The 22,934-nt window shown below is 36.5% G+C and overlaps 2 protein-coding genes across 5 annotated transcripts in view; one reads left to right on the forward strand and one right to left on the reverse strand.

The window, feature by feature from the left end:
• The window catches only part of Elp4 (elongator acetyltransferase complex subunit 4), a 208,986-nt gene extending 207,611 nt beyond the window's left edge, over positions 1 to 1,375 (reverse strand). Inside the window, exon 1 of the mRNA XM_005364033.2 lies at positions 1,153 to 1,375. Within this exon, the coding sequence (XP_005364090.1) occupies positions 1,153 to 1,363 (211 nt within the window). The 5' untranslated portion in view covers positions 1,364 to 1,375. The remainder of the gene's footprint in view (positions 1 to 1,152) is intronic.
• A 135-nt stretch (positions 1,376 to 1,510) lies between these two features.
• Immp1l (inner mitochondrial membrane peptidase subunit 1) overlaps positions 1,511 to 22,934 on the forward strand; it is a 46,287-nt gene continuing 24,863 nt past the window's right edge. The window contains exons 1-6 of one of the 4 annotated variants that reach the window (XM_005364034.3): positions 1,526 to 1,617; positions 5,421 to 5,533; positions 16,618 to 16,702; positions 18,344 to 18,453; positions 20,554 to 20,687; positions 22,587 to 22,675. In XM_005364034.3, the coding sequence (XP_005364091.1) occupies positions 20,583 to 20,687; positions 22,587 to 22,675 (194 nt within the window). In that variant the 5' untranslated portion in view covers positions 1,526 to 1,617; positions 5,421 to 5,533; positions 16,618 to 16,702; positions 18,344 to 18,453; positions 20,554 to 20,582. Of the gene's footprint in view, positions 1,618 to 5,420; positions 5,534 to 16,617; positions 16,703 to 18,343; positions 18,454 to 20,515; positions 20,688 to 22,586; positions 22,676 to 22,934 lie in introns of all 4 variants that reach the window. The other 3 variants (XM_013352623.2, XM_026787833.1, XM_013352624.2) reach the window with 3 other exon arrangements.

The following is a 22,934-nucleotide window of genomic DNA, read 5'->3' on the forward strand; positions in this document are numbered from 1 at the left end:
GAACATTTAAAGCGTAGAAATGATTGACAGGTTAGACTGATAGAAAAGATCTACTGTTGTTAAAGCTTACAGATTAATTTCTGTCTGGATAAGAGTTCACTCAAATGGTCCAGTCCTCTAAGATTTGGTTCAAACCTAGGATAACAACTAAGGCCATAAGGGAAAACAGTAGAATGAATATTCACCAACTATGCATTTTGAATTCTGTTTTTAGCCTCACACAACTCAATGGGTTTAAAACAATTACGTGAAACTACTTTAAATTTATGTAGAAAACAATCAGAACCCATTCAGAACAAGAAATAACAGAATCAAGAAACCATGCTGTTTCTGAAGCTTGTCTTGCTATTTGATAAACTTACTTTAAAAGCCTGGAATATAACCCAGAGAAAAGCCTAAATTAAGTACAAGAAGAAGCAGTGGCAATTGTAATATATTATGCAAATGTACCATATGTAACAGACACATAGCAAATACTATGAAAAATAGCTTACAAAATGTAAGCACACATCTGTGTTTAAGAAGCAGCATTCAGACATAACTTGGGAACATACTGAAGATACTCGGGGGCAGAACTATCTGAATATCAAGGACTGTCACTCCTTTGAGTCAACACTTATCTTTGACAGCCACTGTTCTAGACCCAACACCGCTGATGATTTAAGGAGATAACTGGCCCACAGTGGGGGGGAAATAAAGGGGAAAGCTTTCAGCATTTTCTAAAGAAACCCTTCTCTTACAACGCTAAGAAGTTTTGTAGGTTAGTCCCAGCTTTAAGCTACCTGGATAGGAGGGAGAGTGTCATGGAGACCAGCAGAGGATTCTAAAAGTCAATTCCTTTCCATGTTTCTTTTTCATTAGGAATCACTTTAGGGTAAAAGCACGCAGGGAGTCCTGGTCATCTAGAAATGAGTTTCTGGGTAGAGCGGAGTTAAGGGTTGTGGGTCCCAATGCGGGCTTAGTGCACATATCTCAAGACATCTCCATGCAAGTCTTCCGCCCCCTGTCTCGATCATAGCAGGCTACCCTGACCACGTTTGTGAAGGGGAAAGGGGTGAGCAGGGCTGGCACGGCGTGGGGATGAGGTGCTGCCCCGGGGGTCCCTCCCCAAGTCTTCCCTGGGGTGTGCCCTCATCTTCAATCTGAACCGACCTAGGAGCTGGTCCAGGGCTGGGAGCCCGGTTGACACCAGCAGCTGTCCATTCCGCACCGACGGTCGTGTGCCCGCAATGGACAGCAGCCGAGGGCCACCTCCATCAGCCCCAGAGGCCTTGCTCTTCCTCTGGAAGCTGGAGGTGCCGCTCCGGCCGGCTGTGGACGCCAGGCTCGGGACGCCAGCGCCGCAGGTAGCTGTCGCCGCCATCTTGAAGCTCCCGCGAAGAGCCAATAGGAACTCTGGGAACTCGAGCGACTGGCCCGTCAGAGACAGCCCCGAAGTCCCGCCTACTCTCCACTGATAGCCAATAGAAATGAGAATTCCCTTGCTACTCAGCCAATCGCCAGGCCTATTGCTGAAAAGTGCTCTGTACGTCAAGCAGGAGGCTTGGACGCGTCCCGGGTAGACCAGGTCCGCTAGAGTTCTGGTTGAGGAACTTCTGTTGGTGTTTGGGGCCGCAGGTGGGTACCGTCCTTGGGCATCCGTGTTTTGCGAGCGCCCGCGTTCACGCGGAGTTACCGAAAAGGCTGGAGGAGCCATTCGCCCGCGGGGCTTCGTAAACACTGCCGGTTGGAGAGCTCTCATTTCCCTTGATGTTTAGCACCGGGGAGAGGCGCTTCTCTCGCCTTTCTGGTTTCTAAGGAAAGTTATCCCCGTCTTCCCCACGCGAGACCATCTTTTCTCGAATGGTTGTGCTGTCTGGAAAGGATGTAAGGGTGTCCTCAGTGGCTGGTGAGCGCCTGGGCTTAGCCTGTTAGAGCGCAGGACTTGACTTAGAAACTTCCCTTTAGGAACGTCAAAGCCACTGGGCTTTCTTCCCGGTCTGACAGACTATACCTCTCTGGCAAGACCAGCTTTCCTTAGTTTTAATTAGGATCTCTGGAAATCTTGGAGAGTCTTTCCTAAGCAATGTGAATGACAGGTGTTACTCTGACAACCTTCTTCACACATTTAATTGTCGCTCTCTGAAGCAGCTGCAGAAAACCAGAAAATACCTAAGGTTTCCCTCCCCTGACATCTGAGAAGAATTAGATTCATTTTCTAGTGGTTGCGAGATCTTACTGGCGAGTGACTTCACTTTTTATTTGTGGGAGAAAAACCCATGTAATTTAGAGTTGTGTGGTCTAATTTTTCTTTTTCAGATGAGAACTGGAGGAGGTATTGGTTAAGTGATTTTTAAAAGGCGTTCTAGATGAGCAATGTTTGAACTAAAAATGAGTTCGGAGTCAACACCTGTGATACCGAATTACTGTTGACAGTGATGAATGATACATGGATCCATCCATCCATCCATCCATTCATTATTCGTTCGTTTTGAGGCACAGTCGCACTATATAGCTGTGAATGGCTGGGTCTCACAGAATTTTCCTGCCTTTTCCTTCTGGTGCTGGGACTAAGGGGGAATGCTGTCACAACAACTTTACTTTGTATTTTTTTTTCCTTTTTTCCTTCCTCCCTGCTCGCATCATATTCAGGCTTGAACTCAATCCTATTATCCTAATGAGGTGGAGGAGAATCAGGTGTTGATGGTTAGTGTTAGCTCCATAAGACCCATGTCTCAAAAACAAACAGACAAAAAAAACAAAAATAGAAAGTAAAGAATTATATTCCGGGGGGGGGGGCAACAAATCTCAAGGTTTAGCAATAACCCATCAACCAGAAAGATTTGATAATGGCTGCTTTCATCTCTAATATGTCACCAGTACATAGGATACGTATCCTTATATTTTTAATGGTCTAAGCAGAAAGCAAGTCCTCAACAGTCATTTGAATGACTTATAAATAGAAGGCTATGTATGCTTTTGGAAGCTGCTCGTCTCTTCATGAGTAAACCACGAGAGCTGGCATTTGCGGTTGGGCACAGCTATGTTAGAAGCTGAAATTCGAATTTCCTGTAGTGTTCGTATGTCACAGCATAGTCTTTTCCTTTGAGCCATTGGAAAGTCAAGAGTATGGCACTTCTTTATGTTGCCCCACAAAAGTAAATGGCAGCTTCAAGATTTATTGTATGAACTGTTGTTTGTCTGCCTGTATTCTGTACTGTTTTCTACCTGTCTCTATGATTTTATATACCTTATATTCTAGTAACCCTTCAAGGTCTCTAGTATGGTCAAGCTCCTCACCGTCTTCAGTGTTTACTTATAATAGTTAAACATACTAATGTTTCAGAGCTACTTTTGCAAGAAGTGTTATTAAACTTGTGATTTTGAACCAGGATCTCCCGTAGGTGTGATACTCGGAAGAGAGGTGTGTATTTCTACATATAGCTTCTTTAAGGCAATCTAAGCTTTTCTGTTGTATCTGCTAGAGCAACACCCCACTTCGTGTGCCCGGATCTATAAGAATTTCCATAAGGACCTGATATATACTTGGTGGCTTCACAGAAAGCTAACTTTTTCAGAACATCAGAAGTAAAAAGTATGGTCTGCATGTCAGCAGGGCCATATTCATTCCAGATATTTAAGAAATGACTCTGCCTTTCTGGCTTCTGCTGGCTCTTGATATTCTTGGTTGTGAAACCATAGCTCCAGTCTCTGCCACCAGTTATATAATGTCTTCTACTCATGGTTCTGTGTAATGTTCTCTGTCTTTTATTAGGCCATTCGTATTAGATTTATTACCTCTCTAATCTAGTATAATCTCATGTTGAGCCTTACCTTAATTACGTTGCAAGTGATATATAGTCACGTGCTATGATTCTAAGTAGATATTAATTTGGGAAGTAAGACATTACTCAATCCTCTCAAGTCTCTTTTGGATAATAGTCATTTATATACAAACTTTTGTGAAATGTATTTACAAAAATCAAGAGCTGATGCATAATTAGTTGATAAAATTATTTAATGAATTGACGAGATGGCTCATGGATTGATGAGATTTCTTGATGATTAAAAGTGTTTGTTACCAAGCGTTCCCCCTCTAGGACCACTTGGTAGAAGGAGAGAACCAGTTCAAGCAAGCTGTCTTCCGACCTCTCTCTCCATGGATGCTATGGCAGGCCTGCACTCCCCTCCCAATAAACGTGTTTCTTAACATGCTAATACTCTTTGTGTTAATATCAGTACTTGAGGGTGCTGGAGAAATCACTTTCTTTCAGCCTTTATACTAGAAGTTGTTAAGGATATTGTATATATGTATACATATTAATAACACTAAAGTTCTGTTGATTTAAAGAAATTTCTTGCTCAGTATGCATTGTTATAACAAGATCTTAAACCACCTCTTTATTAAAATCATGGTGGTCTTTAACTGATTGGAACAAAGGTGAAGTTTGGCTATTTTGATGTTGACTCTAAAATATTTGGGAAGGATTCAAATGCTTACATAACTAAGAAAATAGTTATATGAGTAGCATAAATATAAAATTGTTTGAGACTTGCAATACAATGAGATTAAGGTTAGATATAGTCCCTAAATAAATGAATATATTTAAGCAGACTTTTACACAAAAATCCCAAATTATATGTACTTGAAGATTGATAATCATCTTTTGAAAGCAGAAATTGGTTTTTTTGGTGTGGCCACTGAAAAGCCATATATAAACACATGCAATGCAAACTTTGGCATTTCAAAGTAGAAGCAGAGACAATTATTTGTGTCTGTAAGTCATAAAAACTGATGCTGAGTTATGATAGCTAATTATATCATAGGTTTTTCACATTAAAAATATTTTGCCCTTCAATTGACTGAGTTTTTCTATAGTATCATTATCATGTGCAGTAATCATATTCATTAAATGATTAATCATTTTTTACAACAGCATTATAAACTAATTTCTACTATGTTTACACTTTTAAAATTAGCTGAACATGGTGGCGTCTGGTCTTTAATCCCAGCACTCTGCGGGCGGGAAAATCTCTGAGTTGAAGCAATATGGTCTACAAAGCAAGTTCCAGGACAACCAAGACTACATAGAAAATCCCTGTCCACAAAGAAAAGCTGACATTAGATATGCATGCTGATCTGTAAAAGTCTGCATGGCTGTCTCATCAACTCCTTGACTGCAGTGCTCAGCTTTTTATCGAACCTGCTATCCTGTTTTGTCTTTTCACTTCTTTCTTCTTAAATCCTCATTTAGATAAAAGACTTTAATATTATCATTTGGTAAAAGTCCAATGCTATTTAATATCTATTGTGAAGACTCCTGCTGCCTCACTTAAAGAAAGATACAATTCCCTGAGAAATGTCTACTCGCACAGTACATTAATGTAGCCGAGCATTGGTCCGAGAAGACCTAACAGCTTTCTTTGATTTACTGCTTTAGGAATCTGCAACCATGGATGACTCACATGTGCCTCGAGACCTGCTTTAGATTTGGGTTTTCCTGAAATCCTTGCAACTACACTAATGTTGAATGAATTGTAGAACAGACCTATGGTAAGTGGACTTTTAAAAAAAAAAAAGACAAAAGGAAAAAAAAAAGCCTTTATTTCTGTGGGTTTCATGTTCAAGTTAAGTCCTTTGGCTGTTGTAAGGCTGCTCCCTGCTGGACAAAATGTGGCTTTCTAAGGCTGGCACTAAGTAGGTGAGCAAAGAACTGCTTGACTGCTCTCCCTCCCCACACCAGGGGTTCTTGCTACATTCACAAAAGCCATCCTCAAAGTAGCACTATACTGTGCCACGGTGTTGGCAGTCTAGTATAATGCAATGAGAAGGCTGATCCTCTCATGTTTGTTGGTTGCTGTTTAGTGGCAATTAAAGGTCCGCAAACATATATTCAGGGATGCCTGTCAATGTGGGCCTTAAATAACTTCATTAATTGTGTGTTTGTTGATTTGTAGTGTAGGTTAGGTATACTATTATAATAATGATACCTGTTATAACAATTGTGTTCCCATATGCCATTGTAGAAACAAAATTATTTCCATCTATGCAAACTAGGTCGTATTAGATCTATTTAAATGAACAACCCATGCTTTATGTTTTATAGATGTTTTAAAATATTATATACCTTGTTCTTTACCCTATTCCAGGTGCTATGTTTGGTAGCATGTAGAGAGTATACTTCACAGAGTGACAGTGGGTCTGACATCAAATATTGTATCTGCAGCTAACCTGTTACAGACCTTATCATACATATACAGAAGTCCTTCTAAAATTGATTTAAAGCATATGAGAGAAGAATCTATATTTCTCCTATCTTCAAGCTAAATATTCTTAGTTTTTTGTCAGTGCAACTTGCACAAAATTATCTGGTTGTAATCTGGAATTTTTAGAATAAGTATGCATTTTTAGTTTGAAAAGAAGAAAAAGTGGCAGAAATAGCATTAAGTCCATAAGTGAACGTTAAACAGAACAACTGATTTTACATTATTTACAAGCCTCTCATATTTTTATAGCTATTGCTAGCATGTGAAAATCGTTCTTAATTGGAATTATCAAGAAGTAGGCATAGTAATGGTTCTTTGTTATTACAATATTGCAGCAAAAATTGTAAAAGTGGATCAAAAATGTAAATTGTTTTTAATAAGAGAAAGAACCTTTTCTTTCTCAGTCAAAAAAATTGCAAGAATACATGATAAGAATACATTATCACAGATAATACATAATTTAAAACTACATTGCATAATGTAAGGTTATGAAGAAACATAGGCAAATATGTGGACTAATTGTGAATAACTGTATAACAAACCCAAATCCCCATATGCCTGGAGCATCACTAGCACTCTGCAATCTAATGCATTTCTCTCCCTTCCCTCACTCCCCCTCTCCCTAGTGAGCAGAGGAGTCTAACTATTGATGGTTTCCCATTCCTGTCCTCAAGCATCCTGAGACTGTTGACTGTATTTTACCATGTTAGCTTAGTCTCTCATTTCTTTAGAGGTAACAAATAGTCTACCTTTTGCTGTATTTATATTAATTATATATAATTTTTAGTTTTCATGTATGTTCCTAAGCAATATGTTTATATTTTCTTAATTTTTTTGGCATGTGTGTTTTTTATGTGGGTCCTTTTTTGCGTGTGTGTTTTTATATGGGTGCTTTTTTTTTGCTTGTACATATTTCTATGTACCACTTTTTTTTTAAAAAAAAGTTTAGCTGGGCGGTGGTGGCGCACGCCTTTAATCCCAGCACTCGGGAGGCAGAGGCAGGCGGATCTCTGTGAGTTCCAGACCAGACTGGTCTACAGAACTAGTTCCAGGACAGGCTCCAAAACCACAGAGAAACCCTGTCTCGAAAAACCAAAAAAAAAAAAAAAAGTTTATTATGTATACAGAGTTCTGTCTGGAAGAGGGCACCAGATCTCATTATAGATGGTTGTGAACCACCATATGGTTGATGGTAATTGAACTCAGTACCTTGAAAGAGCAGTCAGAGCTCTTAACCTCTGAGCCATCTCTCCAGCCCCAGGGAATTTCTGATTGTTTGTTTGTTTTTGTTTTTCAAGAAGGGGTTTCTCTGTGTGGTCTTGTTTGTCCTAGAACTCACTTTGTAGACCAGGCTGGCCCTTAACTCACAGAGATCTACCCACCTCTGCTTCCTGAGTGCTGGGATTAAAAGCTACCACCACCTGCCTCTTTTTCTTTATAAAATAGTATCTATTCTCTTATTTCACTCAACATTTTGTTTTAAAGCATCATCTGCGTTACGTTCATCTTTATTCTTTTATATTAACCCTTCGCTGTGATTCTTTTATATTAACCCTTCGCTGTGAATACCAATTCAGACTTTCTGCACTTAGCTACTATTTGGTGTGTTAATTCTTAGGCAATTTTAATTGGTGTGTTAATTCTTAGGCAATTTTAAAAGCCATTGCAATGAACATTCGTCAAAAGTCCTGGTTACTGTCACCTTCTACAAAATATTTCATATGGGCTAGAATGGTGGCCAAGTAGTTCAGAGCACTTACTCCAGAGGACCTGATTTAGAATACAAGCAACCACATGGCAGTGAACTACCACCCATAACTCTAGTGCTAGGATATCTAGTACTCTCTCCTGGCTTCTGTAGCCACTGTGTACATGTGGTGCACATACATAGGCTTGGGTACACTCTCATACACAAAAAATAAAAGCTATAGTTAGCAAAATCAACTGTCTGGGATGGGTGTGGTGGTGCATGCCAGTAATCCCAGCATTTGGGAGCCCTCTCAGCAAGATCACTGAGTTCAAGACCAGCCTCATCTACATAGCAGTGCTAGGCCAACAGGGACTGCATAGTGAGATCCTGTCTCAAAAATCAAACATAAATAAAAATAAAATTTATTCTGGAATATAGTTATCATTGCAAGATACTTACAGTGATACTTTAAAGGAATATGAGAAATTTGATCCATCTTGACAAAAACAGTTATGGAGTGATGGAAGGGAATGATGTAAGTTTAATTTGTTTTATTAAAGACCTTAAATGTATGCTAAGATGACCTATTGTTAGAGATTATTTAATATTGAATATATAGATAGATACAGAAATATTAATTGTATAAGTTTAGGTATGTTGTTTGCTAAGTTTTCTAAGCATATCTTTATTTTGTCCTTTAGCCTTAACCATTCTAGACGGTATTTTCTTGTGTGGCAATTTTGCTCCATTTTTGGACTTAAGACTATATCTGGAGAGAGGGCCAAGGGAAATGGACTTAGGTGACGAAGGGTCATTTTTTGCAAAATAACTCCTTAAGAGAATAGGACTGTTTATCCACAGTTGTTGATTGTGCTTCTTTTGTTGCTATTTTGTTTTGTTATTTGTCTTTAAGGAGAATCTACTGTGTTATCAGAAAGAAATTTTTGGAGTAGAAAAACAAATGTACAGCTTTCCATGTTAGTGACACTTATATTCATAAATGCCTATTTATGAATATATAATTTCATGAAGCAGTTGTAGATAATCCTAGCAACCTAAATTAGGTATAATTCCCTCTATTAAAGATTAGCATATTAAATATACATTTTTAATGGAAAGAAAAATTAGATTTTAGCTTCTTGTCACCAAGGCAATGCATTAATGCTGGCAGCTCCAGTTAAAAATTTTAAGTGTCTTCTAAATTATTTTAAGTAGGACCATATGATTATCATTTGTGGTTAAGTTGTAAACTTTTATGAGACTTCAATTATATTTTTTTCAAAATGTCACTATATGTTCTAATGTGTGTTGTTTACATCATGGAATTATGTTTTTGAATACCCTAATTATTTTGCTTTTATCTTGTCACTAATGTATATTAGTAAGTTAATTATTACTGTGTTACTTTTATATTTCATAATGAGAATGATTTTCCATTTTAAGACATATTTTAAAATGCACCCTCATCACAATGCAGAAGTTAAAGAAAGGTGGGTGATTAGATTTGACATGACTTCTCACTAAGCTTGGTTTTTACTTGTCAATTGCATTTTTTAGTTTAAAGTATCAAATTAACTATTATTTTATTCTGTCTTTTATTTTAATTCATGCATTTAAAAGCTGATATTCAGATAAAAGATAATTTCAAAATAAAATCAATATATTACTTATGAGTGGAGCAACACATTAGCATTGGGTTCACAATAGATCATATCGCTTTTATTCCATCGTACAAGCTTAGCAGCACAAACAGAATAATCAACATATTATTTGGCTGTCATGTGCTGAACAGAAACCAGAGATCACAAGGAGGTTTTCCCTAGCTGTGGTGATGGCCTTTTTGTTCCAAGCCCCCATCTGGGAGGGCCATGGTGTGTTATCATATGGAACGCGGGCTTTTCTGTAATCTGCTTAGCTGCACTGCCGTTTGAATCTTCATTCCATGTTTGTGTAATTTATAATTTTAATGAGACCATGGCTCTTGTGGGCTTTGAAATATATTAAAAGCTCTTTTGTGCATATGCTTTTGTTCTTGCTTAATAGGCTCAGTGTATTTAAAACAGATGAATTTTTATTCATGAATTTGGATGTCTGGAGATTAACTTAGAATGAATATCATTGCACTCATCTATTGATGGTTAGAAAGGGGTTTTTTGTTACTGTTATTTCATTTGCTTGTGTGTGTATGTGTGCGCCTATATGATACTTGTGTTATTTTGTTATAATTGTGTTATTTTGTTACTGTTATTTCATTTGCTTGTGTGTGTGCGTGCGCGCGCGCGCCTATATGATACTTGTAACTGGAAAATGCTAAACTTAAATAATTTTAAGAGGATAGAGAAAAATAGCATAATTAAACCCCAAGGAATAGATTAAATTTTAACCATCTTATTTCATCAGTAGTGTTATATGTTAAATAAATATTGTAATGGAATAACTATTAAAAAAAACTTTTAAGCAAGCTAGTAGTACCTTAAATACTTTAATTTGCATCATATAATTAAAATCACACTTGAATACTTGGTGGAGATAGACTTTATATTTTAATCATATTATGGTTTGTCTGTAGTTGTTGTAAATGAGTCATTCTCTTTTTTGGTTGTTAGGCATATGTTGCATATTTTCACTGTTTTTATGTGTTGTTTTTATTGAACCATTTTTAAGTGAAAGCTTAAAAACATTAATGGATATAATGAAAAGACATGGAAACGCAGCTTACTAATAGTTTATAAAATTAATCTCTGATTTTTCTAATATTCTGAAATATACTAAATGCGTTATTCTCTTCTACTTAAATTATGTTGAAAAGTTTTTAGTATAAACAATTTTATATTTATATAAAAAAATTGTCGTCCTTTATAAACCCAGACATGTTTTTAAGCTGCTCTCTATTGCATTCCTGGGTAACATACAGAAGTAGCTCAGGAGAGATATATTTATTTTGAAATTTGCATTTGTATTGCAATTCTATTTGAGAGGATGAAACACTTCTGAAAAAAATTATTGTCATATGCTTGTAATTCCAGTAATTCTGTGGCTGAGTCAGGAGAATCACCATGAGTTTGAAGCCAGCTGATACCACATACTGAGATCCTGTCTCAATAAATAAACAGCCCACACCAAACCTAGATTTACTATATTGAAGCATTTGTTTTTAACTTGACACATCATGATTCCTTTTATGTTTACAATGGCCAGCAGTTAGGGAAATCTCATCTTCTACCATTCCTTTAAGCTAGAAATATTTAATAGAGATTGTATGACAAGTTTCTATCCTGTCTTCTCTAAGATTATCTGTCAGCTTTGACACTGTTTTCCCTCAGTCACTCTCTGCTCCAGTGCTACCTTGTACAATCTCATTTCGCTTAGGAACTGTCCTTACTTGTTTTCAATTGCTCTGAGAAACACAATGACCCAAAGCAGTTCGGGGAGGAAATGGTATTTCTAGCATTCTCATCCCCATCATAGTCCACCTTGACTATGGTAGGGACTTGGGCACAAGCACAAACACTGGAAAATACTTTCTTGCTCGGGAAACATGGGTTGGTCAGTCTCTTTTCTTACATCTCCCATGACCACCTGCCACTTCTCACAAGGGGCTGAGCCCTTCCACATCAATCATTAATTTAAAAAATTGCCCCCAAAGTTGTTCACAGGCCAGTTTGATGGAAGCAGTTCCTCACTTGGGGCTCCCTCTTCCCAGGTAACTCTAGTTGTGTCACGTTGCCAAGAGCAACCAACACAAGAACAAGCTGTGAAAATGTGTGACTACCAACACAGTATTGTCCAGTGACAACTCAATGTGAACCGTGTAATGTTTTTCTTAATCAGCTATAACCAATAATTGCCTAACTATTCAACATGTGTCAATAGAAAAATTTTAATTATTGTAGTTTCCTACTATTTTTTTCTGTCTTCAGAATTCATTGTGTTGTATAGTATATGTCAGTTTAAGCTGATCACATTTAAAGTACTCAACAGCCTCACGGGGGCCAGTGGCCACTTTATTGAGTAGTGTAAAAATAAAAATCAACATACATAATCTTTGCATTCCTTGTTATTTTTCTAATGATATACTCAAGATATCTAAAGAATATTCACATGTTATAAAATTGAATTATGTTTGTTTACAGTTCTGCCAATAATACCACTTAACATAAAAATATCAGAATTTTCTCACCTGACTCCTGAGTACTGACTAGGTAGCATGTAGGTAGGCTTAAATATACTATGATAATGCAATAGTGGCCAGTGTAATGAATGAGGAACGTTCTTCAGAAATTAAGGGTAAATGAAATTTAGCAAATAAGCCACTTTTCAAGTATCCTTGAGTCAAGTTCTACAAGAATCACACAAGGAGCCTTAACACTTTTTAAAATAAATATAACTCTTCCCTTTTACGCCCTTAGATTTTTCCAGATTGCCGCTTGTGCCAGTTGGCATGAGGCTTTCTTTTCTTACATTTACTTGGAGCCATACCTGTGGCCTCTTAGGAGAGGAAAGGTGACTTATGAAATAGTGTTTTCTAAATATTTCTAGAATTCTTTACATTGAAATGCTGTCTATGGTACTATGAAGAGATATTATTTCAGTGGGACGTATTTTAAATATGTAATTATGAAATAAAACCTTGAATTACAACTAATATGAGGTGATTTAGCTATTTTACAGTGTGGCTATACAATGATTAGGGTTTTTTGCTTTAAAAAACCCCAGTGTAAAGAAAGCTGAGTGGTGGTAGCTCATGCCTGTAATCCCAGCACTCAGGAAGCAGAGACAGGTGGATGGATCTCTTGAGTTTGAGGTCAGCCTGATCTACAGAGCAAGTTCCACGACAGCCAGGACAACCCAATCTCCAAAAACCAAATGAACACCAACAGGAAACAACATACCCACTTTATAATGAAATGTAGGCTTGAGTTGGAAGAACTTGAGTTGAAGGAGTTACTCAGCACTTACTACCATGTAATGCTCTTGGCATAAGACCCAAATTTGGTTCTCAGCTCTCATGTCAGATGGTTCACAGCCACCTGTAACTCCCGACTTCAGGAGTTCTCATGCCCTCTTTTGACTTCAGTGTTCACTTGCACTCACACCTATACAGTCCTACATACACATCAATTAAAAATAACAAAAATAAATCTTAAAAATGTAGACATTAACATAAATAATTGACTATAATATAGCCTTGAGATTATCATATATTCATGAGATCCCTAAATTTTTTTCACTTTTTGAACTTTGAATGATATGAATTAATCTTCACACAGTTTAATTTTTGTGTAGGTGTTGGCCAGTGCCTGTTGTTCTCTTTGACACATTGAAATTTTATTGACTAGTCTCTGTGACTTTTGTATTTAAAGTGCTGACACAAAGTGTTAAACCACTCTATAAACAATACCTCTAGTTTCTTGGAGATGATAAATCCATCCATTGATTTCTTAATTTTATTATGTACACAGTCGATTGTAATCCAAGATTACAGCAAACAAGACGTTAATTTTAAGACGTAATCTATGTACATTTCAATTACTGAGCATGATGTTACAGGAGCACAGAAGAAAAAGGAGTAACATTTGTGCTATCCTCACAGGAGCTGTCAATAAAAGATGTAATAGGGGATTTAGGACTCTGGAAATGGCCAGCTAATTTATGTGAATCTATTTTATTTCAGCTAGAAAGACCCAGCTCTTTCACTGCGGTGCATATTGTGTAGCACAGGCTGTCTATACAGAACCAGGCGGCTGCATATGGATAGTCCCTTGATATCATTCACTTGCTGTGTAATCTTATTATGCAAAGTTCTAATCTTCACCTAGAATGAATGCCTCTGGGTCAGAATATAGTCATATCAGGGTTTCTGAGGTCATGTTTTGTGATCCTTAGCTTATTCTTCTAAGTAGGACTGGGATTTAAAGGGTATTCCCCAGACACTAGCAGAGATAGACAGCAGACCCTGCTGCCTTTTTGGAAGACGAGACCAACATGAGGTCCCTAGTAGGATTAAAGTTGATTTGTAGCTGTAGGATTTTTTAACAGATGTATTATTGGACAGGGAATAGGGGGCCACCAGCACAGCAAAATTGAATCATGACTGGCATTCTCAGGGAGTTTGCTGCCTGCTAAAACAGCAGCTGCATGTGGATTTGACTTCTTTCAGGTGAAGCGACTTCCAGTCATTTGGAAAGGATGGGATGAAAAGGAACCTGGGTGATAATTTTGATGTCTGCAAGATTTAGTACCAGTGTAATGGGATTATCGGTAACACCTTCACTGCAGAAAAAGCCACCTGGCGTTATAACTGGCAGCAACTGAGAACTAATCCTTTCCCATCTCTTGGATGTCATTCATGAAGCTCAAAGCGATTTCTGCCCTGCTAACTGTGATTAATTTTATAAACAACAACAAAAAACCAGGTGATCAAGGCAAAGAATATATCTTTTATTGTAATATGTATAAGTAATGTGATTCATAAATTTTGTGACATACACAAACTGAGTATCATGGTTCAAATTTTATTAAACTGTTCAAATATAAAACTTGTTTGGTATGTCTTATACTTTTTCCTAGTTGAGTGACCAAGTAGTTGATGTTAGTAAAGATTTGCACATGAGATTAAATATTATCATATTCTTTTGTATATAAGACCATTATTGATAAAATAAAAATATTTATATATATAGGAAATTGAAAATAATTTGTTTTGGCATATATTTTACCTGTTTTTGATTGTTTGAATTGCTGATGACGGTTTTTGGTGAATTTTACATTTAGTAATTTAAAATATTTAATACATATTTTTTGATATTTAAACACCATTCACTCAGACTGTTTTTGAAATGGCTTTGGGGGAGAGGCATGGTGTCAGCATGGCCAGGGCTGAGGATAGTTAGTGCAGTGCTGAGTGGCTGTGCTGGAGATGAGTGGTGCCCAGTCCAGCTCTCATTTGGAGTTATTTGCTCTGGAATCAGTTCAGTGGTTAATTTTTTTTTTAACATTTTATTTCTGTCCAAAACCTTATCAAATACTTTGTTTAGAGGTGTTAATTGTTTTAATATTCTTCTTTTATACTATTCAGAATAAACTGAGAGAAAATGAAGTGAAATTATCCCGTCAGTCACCCAAACAGTATGCACCATAACTGCCGAAACAAGAAAAGATAATTAGTGTTGTCAGTGTTATGATCTCAGAGTAGTTAATTTAAAAATATTTATTCAGAGGACTTGACTTGTATCTCATTGTGCTTCTTGATCTAGTAGCTTTACATTTCAAAAATAGATTATAAAAATGGTGGTCTAAATGTTTTTCAACTTTAATTTTTTAACTGAATATAGGTGATTAAAGTATTTTTGTGATATTATAAGAATAAAGCACAGTCACTTTACAGATGCACTTATAGCATCTGATTGTATGTAGTACCTATATCTTCTATGTAGTCTTTACTTGAGAGCCGGCAAATGGAATGTAGGTATAAATAGTGTTCTGCCAGCTCTCCCTGCCAGGCTGTCACTCTTAACTGGATTTGGTGGAACCATTGTCAAACTACTATATTGTAAGTGTGCTTTGTCATTTTACTCTATTTGAAACGAATAGGGGAGAAAGTGTAACAGTGTTTCTCCTGAGCGGTGTATTTACTATTTGAAAAACTATTTACTTAAAGTTTTATTATTAGGAAAAGCTACCCATGAAATACAGGGACTGAAATCTTTCTTTCCTCATCATGATAAGACTTGTATTATTTAGTTAGATAGTTTACCACCTCAGGATAACTCTCTGTGATAGTTAATAATATTGTGTTTTTTAAAATTAAAATTGTTTTTTAAAGTATTGGGTTTTTTTTTTTTTCCAAGACAAACTGCCCGGAAGTTTGCTCTTAATCAGCACAGCAGGAATTTATACTTGAAGTTAAGCTATTTACTTAGTGGCTCTTCAGACTTAGTTTCCTAGGTGCCCTTCATATTCTATTAGAATATTTTTTTCCCTTAAGGTCCAAAATAAGTACATCTTAATTAAATTCAACATGAACATGTAAGGTCTTACCAGTGTTGTAAATTCTTCTGTATACATATAGGTCATTTAAATGTAATTTAGAAATCTTGGTAATTTAGCAATTTGATTCATCTTGGAAAGGTACATACTAATTTAATTTGCAGCATGGATGATACATAATAATGCCACTAAGAGTTAAGGTATTTTGGAAGATAAAATAATGGGATAAAAGATAGGAAAAATGAGAAGTATATTGAAAGGGATGTTAGGTTTAACAAAACAGCAATCTGGGAATGATAGAAATTGCTGATTAAGACACGATCAACTTTTTTTTTGGAGGTTTACTGACTCAGAGACTGAAGAACCACTCTGTGCTAGGGTGTGGCAGCAGTGACAGTGGACTTGTAGTGCTAAATGTTATATCCTCCATTTCAGTTAGTATCTGTTTGACTTTAGATGTTTGTAAAATAGTATTTTTAGGGGAATGATTATGTGATTAATGAAAGTGATTGAAATAGTTTGCTATAGATTTTATTATATATTCAAATTGATAAAGAAAATGTATATAATTATCCCAAAGTTCACAGTTTAAAATTCAAATAGTTAAATCTTACTGTATTTCTGAAGATGTTGAGCAAGCTTCTATGGCCTCAAATATCAGTACAAAGACCTTTTCTGGGTTTCCTTCCTAGGACTTCTTCAAACTTAAAGTTCTGTCTCTTTCCTCCCAAGGATTCATTATTGGTACTATGACAAGAGCACGAGAATCTGAATTAGGTATTTTCAATTTTGTTTATGTTCAGTTATGTGGATCCTGTAGTCGGAGTAAAACTTTGTTTACTGCTTTAAGACTGAGGATGATGCTGGAGTTTTTTCCTCTTGGAATAGAACAAAAAGGCTTAATAAAATCTTTATAGTGCCCTGAATTTGCAGTTTGGGAGCATGAAAAGTAGCCTCTGGACAAATCTTACAGTAGATTTAGTATGTATACATTTGATCAATTCATGAGCAGTCCTAAGGTGATTTTTTTATACAGCAGGAATTTGAATTACTTGTTGGAGAGGCTGCTGTGTGAGAGTGAGCAGCTTGCACTGTAGCAGGGGTGTGTCAATAAGCCTTTGTCTCTACTTTGTCACCATAGTCTCAACTTAGGATCGGAAGTAGACATATGTCTTACAGTTGCTTTATGTTCATATCCCTATGGGAAATAGTGTTTTTAATGTAATTTCATCTCAGATATGTCAAAATGAAAGTACATATATCATTATAATTGTTTTTTGAAGAAAGGTTTCTTGTATTCCAGACTGACCTTAAATTACTTGTGTAGCTGAAGATGATGCTAAACTACTTACTTATCTGCTTACCTTCACTTCCCAGTCCACCACACCCTGCTCACATTTTGCTAATATTAGCATTTATATAAGTGACAATGAGTCCTCTTCTTATAATCAGTGCAGTAATGATAACAAAATAATATTCATCATTTCCTTAGTTGTCTCCTTAAATGCCTGAAAACTGTAGTCTCAATAGTTGACACATGAAATTTTTTTCTCTATGTTTGAAACAAAATGCCTTCTCAAAAAATTCCATACCTAAGTCATCATTTGTGGGTCATTTGTGGTTTAGGAAAGTCTGAAATCACCTAGTCTGTTTTAGCCATTGGAGCTAAATCAGGATTGTAGAGTTGGTGTCTATACCCCCAAACATCTAAGGATAGTGGGATCTCTTAACTTGGGTCTGGCTTCTGTGTTTCACTCTGTTCAGTTTTTCTTGTTGGCTTTACTGCCAAATCCAACTTCTCTTTTTTTTCCATGTGACTCTTTACTCCCATCCATCTGTTTAACAGTTGCTAAAAACATTTCTTTCACTGGAAGTGAGAGATGGATAGCATAGGTGAAGAACTTAGGGCCAAAGAACTCTGATTGGTGAGCTGTTCTCAAACTTTCTGCCCCTTGGTTCCTTCATGTGTAAAGTGAGATGCACAAGTGTGGAGTGAGCTCGTCTCTGTAGAGCAGTTACAACAGTGCCTGGCACACAGCAAACGTTATACCTAAAGACTTGTTATTTGCTGCCTGACATATTCTCATATATATTAAAAGAAGCTATTATCAACTATGTGCCCCAGCATACTTTCTGTTACAGATCTTCCTATCAGTAATGTAGACACCAGCCTTGCTTACTACTGACCAACATTACTTGAATTTTGCTATATTTCTAAAAAAGATCATTCTGTATATCTTGGTATATTAAGCAACAGTCACCATTTATGGATATTTTTAGTTTTTGTTATCTTTCCTTCTAATTGTTTTGATAAAGTGTGTATGTTCTTTAAAGTACTTGATTCATTATGTTAATGACTTAGTTTTTAGAACATTTAATTATAATAGGGAAAATAAGATATCATCTTCTGTTTTCTAGGTAGAATTAGAATTTTGAAGCACTGTCTTGAAGACTCAAGACTGTAATTCTGGCTACTTGGGAAGTAGAAGCAGGAAATTTGTAGACACAAGGCCTGCTTGGTCTACAAGGTAAGTCAGGCCAGCCAGCCTCAACAAGTTAGTGAGGAGATGCATCTGAGTAAAAGAAGGGATAGAGTCTGGGGCTGTATCTCAGTGCTAGGTGTTTGCCTGGCGTGCTCAGCACCCGGGTTTCAGATTTGAATGCTCAAGCTCTCGACCTCTGCTCTTAGCACAGCTAGGATATGGTAAGTTATATAACACATGGCAATGCATGACTAGATGAGGAAGGTCAGCGAGGCTACAGGTGACCATTAGCATCCTTGAGAATTTACAACAGTGGCTTTCAAGTGTTCCTGTGCTTCGGAGTCACTGGAGGACTTGTTAATGTCGAACACTGAGTCACATTCCCAAAGTATATGACTATATATCTTGGTTTTCCCCAAGAATGTACATTTTTATTTCAAAAGATTGCCATTTGATGCCGTTTTCTGCTTTTTGGAAATACAGTTGGATAATTTGTAGTTTAATGTGTTAGTATAGGTAGACTGGACCTCTACAGATCTCCATCTAGCTCCACTTAGCTCATTACCAGACCTATAATTTAAGCATATAATTAAGCCATGATTCTTCCTTTTCTTTTCCATTTATTTTGTCTTTCGGATTTCTCTCCATTGTCACCATCCTATTGCATATGCCAGTGCATTTTCCTGCCTTCCGCCCTAAGCACGTTTCTGCTCGGATCCTCACTGCGGTCCTTTCTCACATCTGTGAGAGCAGTTTGAAAAGTTCTGAGTCAGAGCGATTGTATTACTCTTTCTGCTTAAGACTGGTTAGTGGTTTCCTATTACTCTTGAAATAAAATCCAAACTTCCTTAAAACTTTGAATAACTTTTCTTGTCTCTTGTGTATCATTTTATATTTTTCATAGATCAGTTTTCTTTCAGTTTTGTCACACATGAATAGTGTTGTCTGCTTATAATTTTCTTACATTTTCTTTTGGAACCTAACATCAATGACCTTTCTCTTAGTGAAATCATTCCTGATATATCCAAAACAGATGAATCATTGTTTTTAATTACTTTATCATATTTTTTCATTATAGAAATCACTTGATATATTTATGCTTTAATTTGCTTCCTTTGTGTATATACAGTAGTTGCTCCAGTAAACTATAAGCTTCATGAAGATGGAGACCGTGTTCACCATTGTATTCCTATGACTAAATGAACTTGGTCTATTATGCTTGAACCATGGCAGTAGTGTAATTAATATTTGTTGACTGAATTAATGAATGACTTGAAGACACTGTTGCCCAATTCACAGCTGTGTTTGGTAGCACATGCCTGTAATCTCAATAATTAGGAAGCTGTGGGAAGTGCATTACAAGTTCATTGCTGGTCGAGGCTATAACCATCAAGACCCTGAGAAAAGGCATTTTATTTTACAAAGAAAGTTGAAAAGACCGTACAGTACACATTCATATGTACATAGCCTGGACTTAGCAATAAACATTTTTTTTCCATAGTAACTTTTCCTTTTTCTGTATGTACATACTGTCTTAGTTAGGGTTGCTATTGCTGTGATAAAACACTATGACAAGTTGGGGAGGGAAGGGTTTTATCAGCTGTCATTCCCACGCCACAGCTCATCATCAAAGGAAGTCAGGATAGGACCTCAAGCAGGCCAGGAACCTGGAGGCAAGAGCTGATGCAGAGGCCATGGAACATTAAGATTCAGAGAAAACACATGCTCTAGAAATAATGCTATTTTAAAAATTTAAGATTATATTATGGGAATGCATGCCTGCAGAAGTGTGTGTATGCGCACACGTGTTCTAGTGGGAGGTGATTAAATTGTATGTTAGTAATGGCTCTATATGATTTTGGTAGTTTCTGAAGTTACATTTTTAAAGATTTCAAGGAATGAGTGAGTTGTTTTGGTGTGCTCATTTTTATCTAAGGTGCTTTCCCCTTCCTAATGCGATTATAAGGTTGTTTTGAGATGCTGGTTATCTACATCATGAACTCAGTCACTTAAATGATGGTAACAGATGAAGATAGCTGATTTGTGACAGTGCATTCTGTGTATATGGAGACATTTTACAATAGAGCTCTTTCTGAATTGTTTTAAGAAATGCTGATCATGAAACTTTTTGAAATTCACCATCAGGCCAGTGGTGGCAGAGTCAACATTGAACTATGCTTCGTGGTGTTCTTGGAAAGGCCTTTCGACTTGCTGGCTATACCATTCAATATGGCTGTATAGCTCATTGTGCTTTTGAATACGTTGGTGGTGTTGTAATGGTGAGTTTCTATATTCAGGAATTTTATTTTAAAACACAAATTTTTTTTAACTGAATGAGACATGGATTTTTTTTTTAAAAACTTTTGCTTGAAGTCATTTCATGAAAATTAAAACATAAAATCTTTCTAAATATTGGGATGTAAGAGAGGGTATGTTTGGAACTAGGTATAGTGGCACACGTGTAATCTGGAAGCCGAGGCAGTGGACTGTGAGTTCAAGGATAGGCTGGGCTCCATACTGAGTTCCAAGTCCACCCTGGGACACATGAAATGACTCTGTCACAAGTATCCCCCACCCAGTCCATCCACAGCCACCAAATAAAACAAGAATGTCTCAAAACGATCAGGGCCAGTGAAATGGCTCAGCTGATAATGTGCTTGCTACCAAGTCTGATACCCAGGACCACATGGTGGAAAGAGAACTGATTCTCTGTGGCAAGTACAAACATATACACATATGCTCATGCATTCACGCAGACACATGTGCATGTGCATACACACGCGCGAGCACACACACACACACACACGATGTAAATAATAAAAAGCAAGCAAACAAGCAAAAACAGTATGTTTGTATCAGCACCAGAATAAAATGTAAGAGCCATTGCATCCTTGCTTTTATGTTATATTTAGCAGGACACAGTCTCTTGATAACCTGATTATAAGTAGTTATCATTTGAGTGCTGTTTGTCTTTCTGTAATATGGTTAATGCTGTAAACTTATTACCTTACATAGTCTGTTGCACTTGCGTGAGGAATTCATTATACTCAAGAAGAAACCCCTATACTCAGAAAACTAACTCATTCCTGGTCCCACAGTTAGTGAGAGAGGTAGAATTTCAACACAAATTTTCTGATTCTAAAAACTACTCATAACTATCATGTTTGTCATTAAAGTAAATGATTATTCTGCTACGATTAGTAACAAAATGTTAAATACTGGCTCTTTCCCTAAGCAATGCTTTTCTCAATATCCCATCACAAATCTGAAAATTCAGAATTTTCAAATCTTTGTTAAGTGAGTGAAACGATATTTGACTGACTGGACAGCCAATAGGACTTTTTGGACTGTTGTTATTTTTTTATTTGTTCTACTATAAAGGATTGGTAGTTATAATAACCCTTATTTGAGCTGAAGAGAAGAATGTAAGTGTATTTAGCTGACACTCTTTCTGTTAAGTCTTAACAATGACATTAGTACTTCTAGAAGTAGCACACCTTAACTTCATTGTTATTTATTATTTTATTTGAATGTTTATTATTTTGCCTTAGTAGGAAGTTTTGAGTAAAAGGTTGTGTTTTCAGGTAGATGATAGAGTAGATGGAGACTGTTGTTTGTATGAAATGGAAATCAGTGTTTCAAAATTAGGCATATATCAAGATTGCTCTTTTTAGGCAGACAGACCCAAATAGCTTTAGTGTACATTTGATTGTGTTAGTAGTTTTCAGTTGAGAATGCCAGCTACAGCCCCGTCATACTGAGAAAGCATTTTCTTGGACGAGGAAGAAGGATATCAATTCTCAGAAAATGAACAGGGTAATGTTGCTTTAAAAATTGCCACAACAGGCACTAAGTGATGTTTCAGAAAACCAAGGAAGTCCATCATTCATGCAACAAATATGTATCAAGCATTAACATTATTCTTCTTGAGAATGGTAACTTAGGTAGCTGGAAGACTGAGACAAGGTCCTTGTACTCCAGTGGAGTTTAGGGTGGCCAAAAATTGGAAAAAAGAGATGTGTTACTTTGTGTGTATCTTACAAAGCAACATCAAACAACTATAATATGGTCTGTTTTCAGGAACAATATTTACCCAATTTCCTTTCTTTTATGTTTACCCAAATGGTTTCTGTTAAATTTAAAGAGATTTGAACTCAGAAGATTGCCTTTCTTTTCAGTGTTCTGGACCATCAATGGAACCCACAATTCAAAATTCAGATATTGTCTTTGCAGAAAATCTTAGTCGACATTTTTATGCTATCCAAAGGTAAATTTCTATAATGAATGCAATTGTAGTGAAAGATATATAAAGTATATTCTTCTGTAACTTCTAACTTTGTGTTTTAGATTTTTTTTTATAAGTAATAAGTAGACCAAAGACTTCAATGGAATATTTCCTCTATGTTTGAGAGTGTTTCAATAGTCAACACATACAGTGTCTGTGGTCACTGTGTCTCTTTCCTTATCATCCAGGACAGTCAGCAGTCCTTCTTAAATAAATATGAAAGCCTTGTTCTCTTTTAGGT

The sequence above is a fragment of the Microtus ochrogaster genome (genome assembly GCF_000317375.1).
Source record: "Microtus ochrogaster isolate Prairie Vole_2 chromosome 14 unlocalized genomic scaffold, MicOch1.0 chr14_random_1, whole genome shotgun sequence".
NCBI lineage: Eukaryota > Metazoa > Chordata > Mammalia > Rodentia > Cricetidae > Microtus > Microtus ochrogaster.